This window comes from Miniopterus natalensis, chromosome 3 (genome assembly GCF_054644295.1).
Source record: "Miniopterus natalensis isolate mMinNat1 chromosome 3, mMinNat1.hap1, whole genome shotgun sequence".
NCBI lineage: Eukaryota > Metazoa > Chordata > Mammalia > Chiroptera > Miniopteridae > Miniopterus > Miniopterus natalensis.
In genome coordinates this window covers 93,579,301-93,598,248 of record NC_142083.1, presented here as the reverse complement: position 1 = coordinate 93,598,248, position 18,948 = coordinate 93,579,301, and the positions used below count along the sequence as shown (strand labels likewise).

The following is an 18,948-nucleotide window of genomic DNA, read 5'->3' as shown; positions in this document are numbered from 1 at the left end:
AAAATACCGATGTGTCCAGGCACCACCAGCCAGTGGGAGGGAAGCTGGGAAGGGGCCTCGAAAAGGGCTCCTATTGTCTGTTGACCCCAGGATGTAGCCCTCTCAGTGACTTCCCCTCCCTGCCAGGAACAGGCTAGCCCCATCCCCTACCCCACCACCACCATTCTAACACACCACCAAAAAGTGAGCCAGGCCATTTTCTGCTGTTTATTGACAGCTGACAGTACCTCCCTGCCCAGACCCCCCTCCCCACCTGCTGGAACCCCAGCCTGGGCTACCCACTAAGGAGAGGCCAGGTGGACGACCAGGTGTATCCATTAGGGGAAGCATCACCACGTGACAACTGGAAGGGGCCCTCACATGCCCAAACTCCACCTTGGCTGACCCCCTCCACCCGCCTGCATCAAAATCGCTGGTTTTTGGCATTTTTAATTGTTTTTTTAAAAGAAATGTCAAAGTTATGTCCAACACATGTGGATCAGCAAACACAATAGAGGAGGCCGGTCAGTACTTTTTGGAGGGATTGGGGGTGAGGAGAGAAAGAGAGAGGGCGAGAACAACCACACGACACAGCCTTGGACCATGAGCAGAAGCATCCGTGGGAATTCAGATGGGGGTGGGCTGGCTGCCTACTTGGGGCCTGGGGAGAGAGAGTCAGGCACACTTTCACACGCGCCACACGCAGCCTGGCATGCACTCCCTGCACCGACTGCTGTCATCTGGCTGACCCACCACTTCATGCTGTGCACACAGCTCCCCGGAAACCCAGGCAGACCTTTACAGCAGCACCCCCCAGAAAGGAGGGAGCCCTCCCCACCGTCTCCACGGCGTGGAGGACACGGCCCAGCAGCAAGGCACATCCTTCGAGTTCTTCAGACACAGAGAAGTTAGGAGAGAGAGCAGAGGGAGGCCCTGGTGGAGCAGAGACCCTTCCCTAGACCCCAGCCTACTGTTTGTGCTACTGGACCAGGGGTCTGGCCACTCCTGGATAAAGGGAAGGAAGGACTGACAGTGGCCGGGGCCTCTAACAGCTTTTGTCTCGAGCTAGACTCCAGTGTCCTTGCAGTTGGTAAATGGTTTTCTATAGAATCAATAATATTTTTTCTTTCTTTAAATATATATTCGTTAAAGTTATACCTTTTTGTTTCTGTAGGGAAATCTGCCTCAGCTCATTCCCAATAAATTAATACTCTCAATAGCTTATATTCTGTGGGGTAGAGTGGGGCAGGGGTCCTGACCCCAACCCCTTGTGCTGTGCCAGAGCAGCTGGCAGAGGTCCCCAATGGGCAGTTCTGTGCTGGGCATAGGCCTGTGCTCTGCCACTGATTGGGGAGGGGGCTAGCATGGCTGCCCCCCCCTCCCACTACCTCCCAGGGTGGGCCCAGCATGGATTCAGGGCAGGGGTGCCAGGGGCTGCCCCTCCTCTACACAGTGGGCAGAGCCTGGTGGTGAGTGGGCAGGTGGCCCAGCAGTTATTGCACAGGGAGCAGCAGACAGGGACGGGCACCCACAGGGCAGCAGCATCTGTCCAGAGCCCTTGGGTCCCTAGGGCAGGCAGTCTTCCAAGCTGGGCATCCTGCCTGGGCCCAGGGGGCAGGAGTTGTGCTTGTGCAGGGACTGGGCAGCACGATCCACCCCCGCCTCGTGGCCCTGGCAGGCTGTCCCCTGCACCCTGCCCATTTGCGCCGTGCCCAGAGATGCCCATCCTGAGGTAAAGGTCAGTGTGCAGCCGGAGCCCAGGTAGAATGAGTGGGCCCAACGTGGGCTGCATCACTCCAGCATGGCGTCCAGTTGGTCTGCAAGGTCATCAAACATGCTGCCGATGTCGTCCAGGATGCTGCCCGTGCTCTTCTCTGTGGCGGAGGGGCTGGGGGTGGGCGCAGCGTGAGTAGAGTAGGGCAGGGTGGGGCCAGGGGAAAAGGCCTCGCCCTCCATTCACGCCAGCAGTGCGTGGGCGGGGCCACCTGAAGGCCACACCCCCGGCCCTTCCCCTGCCACGCCCTTGATTTCGGCCAGAGCACGGCAGCCTCAGAAGATAGACGACTTGGGGAGGAGTGCAAGCCCCCCCCACGCCGGGCCCCGCCCCACTGTGTAAGGTGTGGGTCTGTCCGAGACCGCGGCCTCAAGGCACCGGTTACGCCCCTCCCTGCCCCACTCAGCCCTAGCTCATACCCTACATGTTCAGTTGTGCGCTAACCGGAGAGGCACCCCGACCCTTCCACACCCACACCAGACCCCACCCCGCACCTACCGCAGGCCCTGGGCGTCCTCCTGCCGGATCTTTTCTTCTACTGCTTGCAGCGCGGCCGCCAGGCATGCGCTGGTCTCCTCCAGCTTCTGCCGGGCGCTGTCCCCAAGCAAGGCGCCCTCGGACGTGGCAGGGGGCCCAGAGGCGGCGGCGGCGGCGGCGGCAGCGGCGGCGCGCGGCGGCTTGGTGGGCACGTGCAGCGCGGGCCCCGGAGATGGGGGCTTGGCGGGGCTGGCGCTCAGCGAGGGCGGCGTGCTGGCTGGCTTGGCGAGGGCAGCGGGCGGCTGGCGCGCCGGCGAGGGTGTGGGCGACGGGTTGGCGCTGCCTGGCTGCAGCCCCGCCGCGGCCTTGGCCGGCTTGGGCGCCGTGGGCGGTGGCGGCGGCTTGGGAGACACGGGCGGCGGCGTGCCATGGGCACATTTCACCTCTGCGGGGAGGAGGAGACTCGCACCGCTGCGGGAGGTCGCGCTGTGCGCACGCTGCCCATCCCGGCACAAGCCCTACCGCAACACCATGCCTCAAACCCGGGAGCCGGAACACGGCACTCAGCTCTGCTGAGGCGCAGCCGTCCGCTGCCCCTCCCACCCCAGCCTCCCGGGGCAGCCAGGGGGCGTGCTTGCCCCATGCAAACCTGGTTGCATCACTGCTTCCAAATCCCACCCAGTCCGCACTCCGCCCCACCTCCCCCGCCACTTTATCCCGTTCCAGGTGTGGCCCTTTTGGTTGCTTGATTGCCACAGGGCCTTTGCACCTCTGATCCTTTTGCCTGGAAGCCTCTTCCCTCCCTCCTGAGCGCTGGGGACACTCTCCAGCTGGTTCAGAGTCGTCTCTGACCCAGCATCCTGCACCTGTCCTCCCCCTACAGGTGCTATTACTGGGTTTCTGTGCCTCCTTCACTGAGTAGCTTGAGGACCAGTTACCCTCCTCTCTGCTCTGGGTTGGCAAAGTTGTCCTACAGGTGGATGTATGAGACAGTATGAGAACACTTTTCCACCCCACCCCACCTGGCTGCCATCAAATCCGAGAGAAAAACCCTTCATACCATGGAGTAGGGAGGTGGGGTGGAGGCCCTTCCCCAAATGGCTCCCTCACCTACCTGGGCTGCCAGGACCTGGCAGGGGCACCTTCTTGGAGGCAGGCGTGGGTGACCCCTGGATCCTGGGCACCGGCTGAGCCAGGACTGGCTTAGGAGAGACAGGTGGCTTGGCTGGCTTCCGGGCATCACTGTCTGGTGGGGGTAGCGCGGGCAAGTGCATCCGGTCAGAGGGTGGGGACTCGGCAGGTGGGGGTGGTGGGGGCAGCTCCAGGGGTCCAGCTTGCTCAGAGCCCAGTCTGCGGCGCACAGTGCCAGTGCCATTCTGGTACACTGACAGTGATGGAGGTGGCTCCGGACCTGCCTCCCGCTCCTTGGTCTTGGGCCTGCGTTTGACCGTGTCGGACTCAGTCAAGATGAACTTGACATTCTCCTGCTGGCTCTGCTTGGCTCGAATGCGCCTCTTCAGCGTGGAACTGGCCTCCACCCGGGCCAAGGGAGGGCCTTCCCCGCTTGCCTCTCCCTTGGCTGGACCTCTAGGCCGCTGCCGGGCAGTGCCATCCTCCACAAAGTGGCCATGATCTACAGGCCCCGCAGGTTCCCCAGGCCCCCGGCGGGCAGTGGCCAGAAGTCCTGTAACAGGCCCACTGAGCGTGCGGCGCCGGTTCACCACCTCTCCATCAGGCCCAATAGCCTCCTTGTGCTTTACAGAGGCCAACACTGTTGCCACCCGGCCTGGCTCTGGGCTGTCAGAGCGAGGTGTGGGGTGGCCCTCAGGGGGCCTACGGGCCACCCGGCCCCCACCCCCGATGGATGACAGCTCGAGCATGGCTGCGATGCTCTTCACACTACCAGCACTGCCTGTGTCCACACTGCCAGCTAGGTCACTAGCCCGCCGGCGCTGTGCCCGGACCCCTAGCTGGCCATCCTCAGTCCCAGCTCCCTTGGTCTCAGCATCAGGTGCTGACTCATCAGCCATGTTGGCGCTGGCCATTGCTGAGCTAGAGCGCTTAGGCGGAGGTGGTGGGGGCCCCTTTTTTCGGGGACGCACAGCAAAGGACTGGCTGCGGTTGACGTTCTTGTCAGCACCAGCAGGTGCTCGCACTGAGTGGCTGCGACCTACACGCCGCTGGACTGTGGCATAGGGCCCCGCAGCAGCTGGCACCAGCAGCTCATCCCGCTCTGGCTCGCTGTCAGACGCTGCATAGCGATTCAGGCTGTGGGCGCGCTTCTTGGGCCGCCCTGGCTCCACATCGGCCTCAGGAGGCAGACACAGCATGGGCACAGGCACAGGTGCAGGTGCAGGTGCAGGTGCAGGTGCAGGAGTGGATGCAGGCCCAGGAGGAGCTGGCCCTGCCTCACTCTCCACGGGCTGCGGCAGCACATAGGCAAAGCCTCGGTGTGTGGGTGACTGAGGCAGTGAGCGGGGCGACATGGGTCGCTCCATTGGTGGCAGCAGCTGTGGAGTGGGCTTCACCTTGGCTGTGGCTGGGGCTGGACCATGAGGCCCCCCCAGGGCCTGGGGGGAACCTGGCCGAGCTTTAGTGGGAGTCTGGGGGGGTGTGAAGGGGCTGGCACCTGGTGGAAGGACCTGCCGTGGCTTGCCAGGCACTGGGGGCACACTGGCCCGCTTGATGCTATGGCCATGGCGGCTGGGCCGAGCCTCCTTGGGTGGAGTACCAGGGGCTGGACCCTCATCCAGTAGGTACTCCTGGCTTCGTGACATAGGGCTGCCAGGCCCAGGGAACCCATCACCCAGCAACTCTTGAGAGCTGCTTATGTGTCGTGCCCTCCCACCCAGGCTGGGCTCCTGACGCATAGAGGCCCTTGGGGTGGGTGGCAGGTGGTTGGAAGGCTTCTCGGCAGCAGGGGTGGCAGCCCCCTCTGCAGGGCCAGTCATGGCAGCCTGCAGCTCACCACTGAGCTCGCTGTCCTGGAAAGTGGTCATCTTCGGAGACTGGCAATCAGCTGGGGCAGGTTCAGGTGGGGGCGGTGACTCAATGGCCATCACTTCAAGGGACTGCGGTGCCTTCTGGCGCAGAGGTCCCCCTTCATACTTGGCGTACTCTGCCTTCTGCAACTCTGCTAGTTTCCTCACTGCCAGCATCAGCTTCTTCTGGTGTCCTGAGTGGGGCATGGGGCAGGTCAGGCCAGGGAGGGTGGCAAGGACCAGGAAGTGGTGGGGGCTGGGGCCTCACCCAGCTTGGTGATTCCAATCTCCTGCAGGTCCTCCCAGGTGATGTCAGTGATAAAGTCGATGTTCTCATAGCCATTGTCCACCAGCACCTTGTAGTACTGGGCCAGGCCGATCATAGACAGCCACACGGCCAGGTTAGCCTACAGAGCAGGGGACACAGAGGGCAGCCCAAGCTGGCTACCCACAGCCTGCCAGCTACTTGGAGCTGCCGGGGGAGGGGCACCGGGCCAGCCCCATACGAACAGACAGAGGACAAACCAACAGAAGTGTCAGCTTTGGAGACAGCGCAGCCCCAGCAGGAGCCCAAGGTCAGCTCACATGCACGTGCAAACACACGCAAGCACACACACACAGGGTGACCTTATCTTCAGGACACCACTTGGGGAAGAACACGCTTCCTCACCTGCCCAGGCAACCATGGGAACAGCACCCAGGTGGACACGCATCACACATCATGGACACAGACATACAGTATCACCAACCAGATACGTGTACACGCGTACCCTGGATGACAGCCATACACGGGCACTGACACCCCTCTATGTCATGCTCACGCCCTCTCGCAACTTCCCTACCCACATCAAGCACAGTCATACCACCACCTCACACGTGTGTGCAAACAGCCATGATAATCTTCACCCAGTACCACCCAGTACCACCCAGTGGCTTTGTGAATGGTATCCATCCGTCCACACTCCCAGTAGGACATCACTAACGCACCAACGCACAGCATACTCGCACAGAGCAAAGTGAGGCCCATGGGACCCTGACGTGCTCACTGGGAGGACCCCCGAGCAGCTGACTGAGTGCGCCAATGTGGATGAGTATAAACCTACCTGTCCCTGACCCACAGCCCTGGGGGCTCTTGGTGGTCATAGCATTTCCCCTATCGATGGAGGAGAAATCACAGCTCTGCATGAGGACCAGAGAGGCAGCATCGATGCAACAGGCCCTGGGCCTACCTTCTCCTGGCCCAGAACCTGTCCCACCATATGAGTGCCTGTTAGTAATAGCACGGCCTGCAGTCAGTGTGGGTGTCAGCTGCCAGCACAGCTGGCACATGCAGTTGAATGTGTGGATCTGTGAGTGCAGTCATAAATGGGCACCTTGAATATATTTAGTGTGTGCTGTCTGTGTACACGAAGCATACTCACACACAAATCTTCCCCACGCATATGCCTGGGTATGTGCAAGCATATCCCATCAACGCAGGCCCCTCTCTGGTGTCTGGGTGAGCGTGCAATGGACAGCACTGCAGGGGTGTCGGGTGTCCCTGCGTGACTGCCTGAATATGGAGGGTCTCTCTGCAGGAGCATGTAGTGGAGAGTAGTACTCTCCCCTCGCCCTGATGGCCTTCACAGGTTGTCACCCCTGTTCCTGCCTCAGGAAGGCTGGCCCCAGTGCCTGTGATGGACAAACGCCGTCCAGGTGGGCCACTGCTGAGGGACCGTCTTCTGGTCTCCTCTCCCTGGAGCCCCAGAAGGCAGAGGAAGGCTGGAGCCAGGGAGGCAGTCTGTCTGTCTATCTGCCCATCCTGGGCCCAGTCACCAGGGTGCAGGGAGCCTTACAGGTTTGTGCTCAGGCAGCCAGTCGGGGATGCTGAGGCTGCTGATCTCTGCTGTGATCTTCTTCCGGTGGCCTGGCTTAGTGACCCCGATGGCAGTGAGGTCCTAGGGAGGAGAAGCAGGTTAGCTGGAGGTTAGGGGCCCATTTCTGGGTCATGGCTGGTGGCCAGCCTGCAGACAGCTTACCTCAGGGGTCATGCGGCTGATGGTGGGCAGGTCATAGCCGGCACTGAGGAAGTTGGGGGCATACAGCTGCAGCTGGAATGTGGCGAGCCACTGGCTAACAGCCTCAGCACTCTGGAAGACACAAGGCACCCGCTGCAGGCCCGCCCACGCGCCCGCCCACCAGGTGCACACCCCAACCACCGCAGTGCCTCCTCTGTGTAAGCTCAGTCTGCCGTCCACTGGTCCATGTGCAGCTAGGCCCCAGTCAGTCTGGCACCGGTGCTCCCTCCTCACTCTGTGGTTCTGGATGCCGCCGTCTCGAGCATCTTGCAGCACTGCAGCATCGTTCTGTGATCTCCACCAGGAGGGTCCAGCTGCTCCCTGACCGTCCCCCCCATTCCTGCACCAGGGACACCCTGCAGTGTGGCCCCATGTGAGGGACTCTGGGAAAGGGGCCTCAGCACTGCCCCTTACTCCCTGGAAGGTGAGCTTTGCCCAGAAGTATGCAGGACTCAGCCAGCAGCTCCCACCTTCCCCAGCACGCAGGTCATGTACACAGATCCCTTCTCACCCATGTACACAACTCGTTTTGTCTCACACCTGTCATTTCACACACACACACGTACATGTGCCCGCCTCACAGTCATACCATACACACATGCATACCCTTGTTCACTTCACACCTGTGCACACTTCTTACACATATTAGTTCACGTGCGCAGTCCACACAATAGACAACACCTACACACACAGACTGAGACAGACAGAAGGAGGGGGCTAGCCTGTCAAGAGCCCCGGGCTGTACTGTGGCCAGGCCAGGCAGGCTGCCCTGGGCACCCCTCCCTGCTGCCAGCCCAGGCCCTGTACCTTGCCCTCCGATGCTGGCTCTAGCTTCTTGGATGGCAGTTCTGCATAGACCTGCCCAGCATGGGCCACTGGAGGCTGGGACCGGGCTGCACCTGGGGATGAGAGGGCATGGTGGGCCAAAGGTTGCTCAAAGGCCACCTCTCGGCCAAGACAGCAGTGCTGCATCCTTGCCTTACCTGCAGAGCCCTCCAGAGGCTTGACAGGGCTGTCCCCAGGGCTGGACTCGGAAATGGATTTCTGGGAGAGCACTGTTGCCAAGAGCTGCAACCCAGACAGACCAGCTGGCCAGCACTGCTCTGGGCCCAGGCCACCCCAGCCCTGCCACCACCCTACCCACCTTGACCCCTTCGGAGCCTGCGTGCAGGGTGTGGGCACCACTGCTCCTGCCAACAGCCACACTGCTCAAGCTGCCACTGCGGTCTCCACCTGCCAGCACAAGGAAGAATCAGCTGGTGCTGGCCCTGCCTAGCTTGGGAGCTGCCTTGCAAAAGTGCTGTTGTCCCTGCCCTCCAGAGGCCCCTCACCTACCTGCAAAAGGCTTCCTCAGCACCCAGATCTCTTCAGGGGGTGCAGAGGGTCCTGACAAGCTGCCTCCCTGGGGTGGGCTTGGTTCAGCACCTGCTCGGGAACCTGTGGGCCAAGTATGGCCTCCCTGAGTCCTGGACCAGCCCAGGCCTGGGAACCTGATACTGAGAGGAGGGTGTCCCCTGGCCCGACCCTGAGCCTAGGTAGAAGCCCAACACATGCACACCTCGGGGGTCAGCACTACAGTCTCCTCCTGCCCCGAGAGACCCTTAAAAGACCCCCCTCCCTACCCTAGACATTTGAGAGCAGGAGAATGGCAGAGAGGAGCCCAAGCCAGGATATCCCACCAGTGGCCCTGTGGTCCTGTTGGGGGCGGGGGAGTATAGGTTGCCAGAGGGTGCAACCTCCTCTGTGCCAGGGGAACAGGGAGGAGGGAAGAGGCTCCCAGGAGCCTGGGGCCAGGATCTCTACCCCAGGAAACTAGATTCCTGTGAGTAGGCTGGCTGCATTTCCTAACTGGACCACTCTGCACTTTTATCCCACCTATCCATCTCTGTGATCTCACCAGTCCCCTGCCTGAAACCACTCCATGGCCCTGTGGCCATGTCCTACACCTCTCTCCCTCTCCCTCACTGTGCCAGCCACATTGGCCTCCTTTGGACCCTTACACATATGATGTTCTTTCCTGCCTCAGTGCCTTTGCACACGTGGGTCCCACTGCCTGGATTGCTCTGCCTGGAGCCAGTCCCTCCCATTTCTCAGGGCCTTCTCTGGCCACCCTATCTAAAGCAGGTTGCTTGGCCAGCGTGGCTGGGTGGTTGAGAATCGACCTATGACCCAGGAGACCCCAGTTTGATTCCTGGTCAGGGCACATTCCTGGGTTGTGGGCTCAACCCCCGGTGGGGGACGTGCAGGTGGCAGCCAACCAATCATGCCTCTCATCATTGATGTTTCTACCTATTTCTCCCTCTCCTTTCCTCTCTCTGAAATAAAAAAAAAAACAAATTTAACACATTGTATGCGGGAAACGTATTTATACGTTTTACATTGACTGGTAGTAGAGCGCGCGATGAAAACTACCTGTAAACAATGTGTTCAAAATAAATAAATAAAATAAGGCAGTTCTCCATCTACATTCTCTGTCATTGGCTGGTATGTTCATTCCATGTTTACTTCACTGTCCCTTCTCCCCTCCCTCCCTGGGGGCAAGCTCCTTGAAAGCAAGAATGATGCCCATCTGAGTCACCACCTATTCCTAGTGGCCGGCGTACGTCTGTTGAATAAATGAAGGAATGGGCATGAGGACACTGACGAGGAGATAGCTGGCAGCGTACACTTCTGGACACCACTCTGGACCCCTACACCTAACAAGAGCCAGAGTGTGGTCTTTGCCCTGCCATCCAACACACATGCACACTTCCTTCCTTCTGGCCCCCAAGCCCAGACCTAGGTAGGACTTGCCTGCTCGCTTGACAATGGCCTCGCCCAGGGAGGATGGGAAGTAGCCCACCCGGTCATTGCCTGTCCGGTTGTCATGGATACAGCCCTTCCACCGACCATCTGGATGCTGCTCAAGGACCTGACCAGATGAGGTGGGGAGAACACACTCAGGGAGACTTCTGGGTCAAACAGGTGGGTGGCCTGGGCCTCCTGCCCAGACCCCCAGGCTCCCCAATTGCAAAGGGAGAAATGCTGTGGGGTGAGCCTCCCAGGTCCCACCCATCTCTGCTCCAGCAGCCCCAGGCCATTCTTACTGTGATGATATCCCCAGCTTTCACGTTGAGGCTGGTCAGATCATAATTGTTGCAATAATCTTGGGTTGCCCGGACCTGCAGAGCCGCCGAGGCCTCTGGGGACACAGGAGGTAGACTCCCCAGTCCTTCAAACCAGCCTGGCCCAGGCCCTGCTCCAGATTCCCTGCCCCGCCTGGGCCCACCTCGCAGCAGCTGTTTGATCTCCTTGCTGGCCTGGGACGTGGTGAACTGGTGTACGATGTCCAGGGCTGTCTGGCTGTATGTGTTCCTCACATGGGCATTGATGCCACTCTGCGTGTGCCAGAGGGTGAAGTCTGTCAAGAGCCCCCCATTCCCTCACCCCTGCCTGGACCCAGCTTCCCCTGGGCCTCCAACTCACATCCAGCAGCAGCCGAACCACTTCTGTCTTCCCGCACAGTGCAGCCTCGTGCAGGGCCGTGCCAGACTTGGTCTGGCGGTTAATGTCAATGCCAGCTTGGAGGAGAAGTCTGGCAGGAAGGCAGGGGGAGCAGGCAGGGCCTACAGCAGGAGCCCTCTGTCCCAGCACCCCAAAGCTGAGCCCCGATTTCCAAGCACCTAAGGATTAACCAGCCCTACTCGCCTCCCTGACAACATGGTACCTGATAGTGACCAAGCACTTGTGGAAGTGCCTGCCCTGTGCTAACCCTTCACAGCAGTTATCTTGTCTTATCCCAACACAGGCACTGCTGTGATGCCCATGGGGAAAATGAGGCTCAGAGAAGTTAAGTGTATCCACAAAATCACCCAGCAAGTGACAGAACTGCAACAGAGCCCAGGCTATGTGGCTATGGATGCCCACTCCCCAGCCCCCTCTAGCACATCCTTCATGTGGGCAGCTGGAGGTATCCTTGGCATCCAGAGGCCTGACCCTGTGCCCACAGCTCCAAGACTGCTCCCATCTTATCACCAAGTCAGGAGCAGAGCCCCTGAGCTGCGAAACCCCACCCCACTCCCACACAACCATACCTGATGATGTCAATGTGGCCATTCTTGGCTGCCAGGTGCAAGGGGCTGGTGCCATTGGGGTCAGTGGTGTCCCCCGGCCGGGGCTCCAGCAAGGCTGTGCACATGTTGCTGCTCAGGAGCAGCTGGACCACCTTGAAGGAGGGGTCAGAGTAGGGGGACACCCAGAAATAGGCCAGAGGGTTGCAGGTCTGTCTCCGACTCCAACCCCAGGAGAGGAAACAGAGTAGGAGTGCCTCTCAGCTCCTGGGAGACTTACCCCAACGCGGCCGAACTCACAGGCCAAGTCCAGAGGTGTCTTCCCCGAGTTGTCCACCATGCATGGGTTGGACTGGTGCTGCAGCAGCATCTCGGACTGCAGGGCCCGCAACGCGCAATCAGCCCCAGGGTGTCCATCAGCTCATGCCTCCCCAGACACCCTGCAACCCCTGAGGTGGTCCTCACCACATCATAGTGACCGTGCTGGGCCGCTAGGTGAAGGGGGATGTGGCCCTCGTCTGATGGGATGTTCACTGCCGAGCCTGCCTTTAGCACCAGCTTCATGGGCTCCTTCCGGCCCTGCCAGGCCGCGTAGTGCAGTGGCCGCATGCCTGCGGACAGGCAGGGGCCATTGGGAGCTGGTCTCTAACCCTGAGCCCACCTCTGATTTGCAGGATGCAGATCCCATGAGGACCTGCCTAGACCCCACCTGAGACCCTGGGTGGAGACCTCAATTGAGGAACTATCCAGTCCTCAAGGGACCCCTGACCTCAACTCGGTACCTGGCTTGAGGTCCCTGACAGGCCTTGCCTTTGTTGTCCTTGATGTCCACAGCAGCCTGGGCTTCCAGCAGCAGGGTGATCAATTCCGTGTTGCCATTCAGGGCCGCATGGTGCAGGGCAGAGAAGCTGAGGCAGGTGACAAACACATGTGGGCAAGGAATCAGGCACCCAGCCTTCCCCAGGAGCCCTCTGGCCACCATCCCAGACTGATATCTCCCTGGCTAAGAACTCACCCATCTGGGTCCTGAAAGTTGACATTGATCTTCTTGGTGGAGCCCAGGAGCTCTGGGAGTGGGAAGGAGACACAGTGAGGGAGGCGCTGTCCAGCCCCTCCTGCAGCCTGCCTGGGTCCTAGCCCCCTCTAGCAGCTCAAAAGCAGGCAGATGGTGCTAGCTGGCTCCCTGGCAGGCTCAGAGCCAAAGTTATCTAAGTGTTTAGTCTAGAAACATTCATTCATTCATTCATTCATTCATTCATTCATTCATTCAACTCTGTTCCCTGAACTCAGCTCCAGGTACCACCAGCTTTTGGGTCTCGGTTTCCCCCTAAATAAACTAAGATGTTAGGAGGTTCACAGGGACAAGGTCTCCAGGTCTGTCCCTGCCTGGGGACAGAAGCCAGGGTTGTGCACCCACACAGGCACACACATGTGCACATGTATCCCCTGCCGATAGTGGGAGGGAGAGAGCCAGCCCAATCTGTCTCTCAGAAGGACCCAGATGGGCCGGGGGTGGCCCGAGAAGGCTGGGACACCTAGAAATGAGGGTATCTCTGAGGGAAGATCTGCATTTCTAGGATGCAGCCTCCCCCCACTCCCAGCTTTGGGCCTGGCCAGTACAGATGAGCCCCATCCAGCAGGGTAGGAAGGGGAGGTAGGTGATTGGGCCAGTGCCTCTGAGTGACCACATGAGAACGGTCACCTCATCTATAGGTGCACGCGTAGGTCCTAGGATTAACCACCTGAAGCCCAAGGGGCCCAAGCCCTCCCTTTAGGGTTCTAGTCTCCTCCTGGGGCCCCCAGAAGCTGCCTGCCAGAAAGAGGGGGGCCCACTGATACCCTCCCTCCCTGTGGGCTCAGGTCCAGTCAGACTTGGGCCAAGCCCCTGCCTGTCTAGGCCATGGTTACATAACCCATTTGTGGGTCAGTTGCTCCATGAGGGAGGGAGGGCCTAGCAGGACAGAAGCCCCTTTGTCCAGGCCCAGGACAGGGATGGGGGCAGGGGGGCCCAAGGACATGGAACCAAGAGAGTCGAGTCAGAGGGGCTGCTGCAGAGCAGCTCAATGCAGGATGTAGGTCCCCCAACGGCCCACAAAACCTGCAAATCAGACAGGCCTGAATTCGAATTCTCACTCTGTCCTTTACTACCCCTATAGCCTTGGCGCTGAGCGCAAAGGGGGCTAATAGGGCTGGCCTCAAAAGCCTAAGGATGTTTCCAGACATAAAGCATGAAGGGTCTAGCAAGAAATCGGCTCAGCAAGTGGTGATGACTAATATTAGCTCTATAGGAACCCCACCCACACCCTCCAGTCATGGGGGGCTTCTCCTGTGCAGAGCAGAGGCTCCAGGAAGAGAGGCATCACCACTCCCTGCCCCTCCTCTCTGCTCAGACACTCTGCTGGCCCTGAAGTCCACCTTCATTGGCAGCAATGCCACTCTTCCCTCAGTGGTCCAGGCCAAAATCTTGAAGTCAGCCCCGAGTCCCTTTCTGACTACCTTAAATCTTCTCCATTGGTAAATCCTGTCAGCTCTATCTTTAAGACACTCTCAAAGCACACTCACGATCTTACCACTTCTCTCCACTGCCACGGTCACCACCCTAGGCCAGGTCAGCATCTTTAGAAGAATCACTGCCATCACCTCCCCACAGAGGGGAATTGGATTGAGGCTGTCCTCAATTCCTCTTTGCCCCCTTCAGTGTAGCCTCCATACCCAGGGGAACCCCAGTAGAAAATGAATCTGATCCCTCTGCTCCTCTCTGGAAGCCCCTCCAACAGCACCTGTCTCACTGGGCAATGGCTCTGCATGATGCAGCCCTTTGACGTCCTCAGCACCCGTCCCAGCCATATAGTGGCACTCCATCACACTGGCCGCCCTGCCACAGAAACTCTGCGCTTGTTATATACGTGTGCAGGCTTTTCTTCCCCTAGTTATTCCCATGATTCCCTCCCTCATGTCCTTTGTGTCTTTATCCAAATGTCCCCTGTCTGGTAATCCCCCCCCGGCTTCTCCACCTAAAATGGTAACCCCCCCTCCATCCCATGTCTGTTGTATTTTTCTCTTTAGTCTCCATCACCATTATTGATCTTGTCTACTGTCCATCTCCATCGCTAACTGCTAGCTCCAAGAGGACAAGGATTTTTATTTATTTTGCTCACTGCGGTACCCGTGGTGGCTGAAACAGTGCTGGGTACATACAAGCTGCTCAGTAAATCAGAGGCTGAAGTCATGTCCTACCTAGTCCCACTCATTCTGTCCACCTGCCAGGGCCAGTTTCAGGCATGTGACCTGCAAGACACTCAGAAGGGCCTCCCTTCTGGTTGGGCGCTCTGCTGTTGCCATCTTAAATTCTTTTTTGTTGTTCCAATAGAAAAATGATATTAACTCAAAGAGAAACCTCTGAAAAATGTACAAGTTTTTTCCTAATAAACATTATGGGGTTTCTAAGCCTACATTATGCTCAATACTTTTATCTGTTTTACAGAATGCCCTCTTTAATTCTTTGAACAATTTTTTAGAATCCTCAGTGTGAGAATATATTAGGGTAACTCTGACTAAAGAGATACAACAGAAATAATAAAGGGTTTTATTCCTTAACTTTAAACCTCCCTTATTTCTGGCCTATTATGGGACACACATCTACATCTGTTCATTCAAACTGCTATTTTAAATTCTTAATTTTGGACAAAGCATCCATGTTTTCATGTTGCACTAGGCCCTGTGAATTGTGCAGCCTGGCCTGCCACAGTTCTTTATTAAGTTGAAGAGAATGAGACATGGCTGTCCTGTAGCACCCCTCACCCTGTACAGTGCACACTCAGGACATTCTCAAACACCCACCCCCACACACACACACCACTCTGCTCAACTCTGTTTGCCTCCCCCCACTTTTCTTAGTTCCAGTTCTTTTTTTTCTTTTTTTTTTAAATCCTCACCCGAGGATATTTTTTTCCATTGCTTTTCAGAGAGAGTGAAAGAGAGAGAGGGAGAGAGACATTGATGTGAGAGAGACACACTGATTGGTTGCCTCCCGCATGCACCCCAACTGGGGCCTGGTATGGAGCCTGCAACCAAGGTACATGCCCTTGGCCTGAACTGAACCCGAAACCCTTCAGTCTGTGGGCCGATGCTCTAACCACTGAGAAAACCACCTAGGGCTAGTTCTAGTTCTTAGTAGCCAGTTCTCAGCTCTCCCACAAGACTTCCCAGTCCAGGCCCCTTTCCTCCCTCCCACAGCTGATGCCTCCCAGGCAGCTGCTGAGCCAGGTTCTCTAAGTGGAACCCATAGCCAGGCCAGGTGCTCATCTGGCCATACTTGTTGAAATTTCAGAGGTGCAGGAAGTGACACAGACACCAGTGGAGGAGGAGTCTCCATCCCAAAGGAAACCACCTCTCACATGAGGAGGGGCATCATGCTAAGGTCGTTTCACCCCTCTCCCTGCCACAGGTCTCCTCAAAGAGGAAAATAGCTGGAATTGGATGGAGGGGAGCTTGAGGTTTTGGAGCAGTCCTCCAATTCCTGTGGGACATACTGGACACTGAGGAAGGTCCCAGAACTGAACCCTGCATGGGACTGGGGAAGTGAACCCGGCGGAGACAGGTGCTCTGAATGAAGCTGGAGCAGAGCACGGCTGGAGGGACCTGGGTAGGTGGGGGAGAATGAGGCAAGTGGAGAGCAAGTTGAAAGTCCTAGGAGCCCCCTTTCCCTTTCCACAAGGGCACTAAGTCCTACGGATTCCACATCAGTAATGGCTCATAAACTTCATCCCCCAGCCCGCCCCACGACTTGGGCTCTTCCATCTGTGGTCAGCCCAGCCCTCTTAACTGCTCTGGAACCATCTCTACCTTTGAGGTTAGCTCCAAACTCGAGGCTACAGAGGCCCCAACCCTTCTTCCACCCTACCCTCATGGCATCCCTCTACCCCTCTGTCCAGATGCTCCTCCAACCACAGAAGCCACCCCCGCAGAGCTACAGGGATGTGGTCCTGGTCTTCTCTAGTCCCATCTCAGAGTGACAGAGCCCTATGACCTCCAGGGGGCAAGGTACCCTCCCAGCTTCTCTAGAGGAGCAGGGCCAGTGCAGTCTCTTCCCAACTCTCCCCAGGCAGGGAACTCTGGGTCAGATGCTAGAGGGGAACTATTAGTGAGCCAAGGTGAGAAAGCACAGGAGGGATGGCCTGAAATCTTTAGGGAATTAAGAAAGGGGAGGCTGGGCCTGAAGGAAGGGCAGGGTACCCCCCCCCAAGCAGAAAGCCAGCCCCACCCAGTATTTTCCCTTCTTTCCCTCAAAGACAACTGCTAAGGGTGTTAGTGCCTGTGGGTGTAAAGGGAGGCTCTCTTCAAGGTGGGATGGGGGGCTGACAGAGCCAAGGGCCACACTGGGGGGCTGGGGCCAAGGGAAGGTGCCGGCATAGGGAGATAATAGGAGCAAGGATTAAGAGAATACATCTGGAGTCTAGGGAGCCCTAGGGAGCACTGCTGGGTGCCCCCCACCCCATGGCCCAAACTCGAGCTGTACTTTGCTGAATCAAAATACATCTTACTCCAAAGCAGGCCAGTGTTGCCATGACGACTGAGCTAATTCATGGAGGGATTTCTCCGTCTGACTTATTAAGCCCGCTCCTATGAGTCAGAGCCCAGAGACCAGTCCAGACAGGGGTGTAAGTAGAGACCCAGGTGAGACCCAGGTAAAGGAAAAAGTCTCTACACCTTCCCTGGGGGGCGAGAGTAGAAGGGAGGAGGAACCCTCGAATCTGATGCTCCCACTTCCCTGGCCTGCCTGCTCTGGGCTGAGGAAATGGTCCCAGTTAGTGCTTACTGAGCACTTAGTAAGAGCCTGGGCTTCATGTTTGCTCTCCCACTGTTCTTACAACAATGCTAGGAGGCAAGGACCACAAATATCCCCATCCTACAGATGAGGCTTGGAGAGCTGGAGTTATTTATGCCCAAGGTGGCACGACCACTAGGTGGAAGTCTTGACCTTGCCTTCCACTTCTCAATCCCTCCACCTGCTTTCGAGGCTCAGTCTCCTCAAAACCCTGGGACCCTGAATCCAGCCCCAACTAGGTGTGGAAGGCAAGGCCAGAGTGTGTATGTGTGACTGCAAGGCACAGATGTGTGTCTCTCTAATTGCACGGAGCAGACAGGAGCTGGCAAGCAGGCTCTGCAGAAGGAGGGTCCCTCCGGGGCTCAAGGACATACCTCCCACCTTCCCTGAGTCAGTCTTAGTTCTCAGTATCCTTCCTGGAGAGAGGGGAGGGGGGGCCACCCTGGCTTGCATACAGTCCCTAAGGATGGTGTAAGGAGTGGGGTGCCCAGACTCCACGTGCCATCCTGCAGAGCCCTGCCCGCGCCCCTACAGGTGCCCTGACACACTGACACAGCCAAACGTGCGCAGCCGCACATGTGGCTGGTCCACACGCCCATCCATCCATCTCCAGCAGCCCCCAGGGAGGCTCCCCGTTGAGCTGGGATGAGTGCTGGGATCAGGGCTTCAAGCTCCCAGCCCTTCCCTGGGGCACCCACAGCACAGGCTCATGATGGCCAGTGGGAGACCCCTCCCTCTCCCACAGCCCCCATTCCCATCGGGGAAGCCAGAGAGGACCCGGATCTGAAGCAGGGTCTGCACCTGCTTGGAGCTCAGCCTGGCCTGGGCTGGGCGACCTTGGGCCTCTGCTCCCCTATCAGTAAATGGCCCCCAGCCAGCCATGCCTGGGCAGCCACACCCCCAGCATGGTCCTGCTCCCCCTTCCCTGAAAAGCGTGTTATTAAACATAGGGCGGGAAGGGGGTCTGACAGGGACTATCGGCAGCCCTGAAGCCCCTCACCGCAAGGGGCCCCTCCCTCTCTCCACGGGGAGGGCATCAGCCTTGCCCTTTAAAGGCCCAGCGGAGACCTCCAGCTGTCAGCCCGCAGCCCGGGGAGGGAAGAGGACCGAGGCATGGAGGGAGGGATGCGAATGTCGGCGACTCGGGAGGTGGGTGTCGCCTGGTGCCCGCTGGGGGGCTCGGGATGACGGCCCAGCGCTCGGTGCCGCCCCTCTCCTTCAGTGCTGGGGGTGCGGGTGTGGAACGAGGTTCTGGGCGCTGCTGGCCCGGCCCCGCCCCGCCCCCGGGGACCGACAGCATCCCCCTCCCCGCCCTGCGCCAGGAGGGGTGAGGGGCTCCGCGCCGGAGGTGGCCCCCGAGCGCGCCGCGGCTCGCACCCCCCCACACACGCACACAACCCGGCGCCCCCTACACTCACTGGCTTTCCCCGGACGCGGCCTCTGCAGCAGCCTCTGCGCGGTCCCCACGTCCTCCGCCTTCACCGCCTGCACCAGCTCCTGCTCCTTCCCCATGGCGCGGCCGGGGCCGCAGCGACGCTGCTGCGCTCCGTGCGCTCCGCGCGGCTCAGAGGCGGCGACGGCGGCGGCCCCGCGGCGCCGGACGCATCCTCCTCCCTCCTCCGCCGCCTTTTCCGCCGCCCGCGCCCCTCGCCGTGCTCCGGCTCCGGCTCGGGCTCCCGGCGAAGATGGGGCGGGGAGCGCGTCACGGGCGGGGGGCGGCCCGGAGGCGGGGGCCCGCGGCGGGCGCGAGGCGGGGGCGCGGCACCTGGCACCGCCTCCGGGACGCCTGGGTCCCCCTCCGGTG

At 59.1% G+C, this 18,948-nt stretch overlaps 1 protein-coding gene across 1 annotated transcript; it reads right to left on the bottom strand.

The window, feature by feature from the left end:
- Nucleotides 1-413: 413 nt before the first annotated feature.
- Nucleotides 414-18,699, bottom strand: CASKIN1 (CASK interacting protein 1). The gene is made up of 20 exons (XM_087815710.1): nt 18,563-18,699; nt 12,333-12,384; nt 12,128-12,225; nt 11,783-11,928; nt 11,598-11,693; nt 11,342-11,472; nt 10,734-10,842; nt 10,537-10,645; nt 10,355-10,449; nt 10,062-10,179; nt 8,604-8,705; nt 8,413-8,501; nt 8,252-8,336; nt 8,076-8,167; nt 7,230-7,340; nt 7,047-7,148; nt 5,480-5,618; nt 3,345-5,405; nt 2,252-2,675; nt 414-1,867 (listed from the first exon to the last, which is right to left on the bottom strand). The coding sequence occupies exons 1-20, from the start codon at nt 18,654-18,656 to the stop codon at nt 1,771-1,773; spliced, it is 4,350 nt and encodes a 1,449-aa protein (XP_087671836.1). The 5' UTR covers nt 18,657-18,699; the 3' UTR covers nt 414-1,770.
- Between the last annotated feature and the right edge of the window lie 249 nt (nt 18,700-18,948).

Coding starts and splice junctions, on each gene's coding strand:
- CASKIN1 (XM_087815710.1), bottom strand. CDS start 18,656: ATGGGGAAGGAGCAGGAGCTGGTGCAGGCGGTGAAGGCGGAGGACGTG. Junction 10,450..10,536: donor GATCAAACAGCTGCTGCGAG/GTGGGCCCAGGC, acceptor CTGTGTCCCCAG/AGGCCTCGGCGGCTCTGCAG. Junction 10,180..10,354: donor AAGCTGGGGATATCATCACA/GTAAGAATGGCC, acceptor TCATCTGGTCAG/GTCCTTGAGCAGCATCCAGA.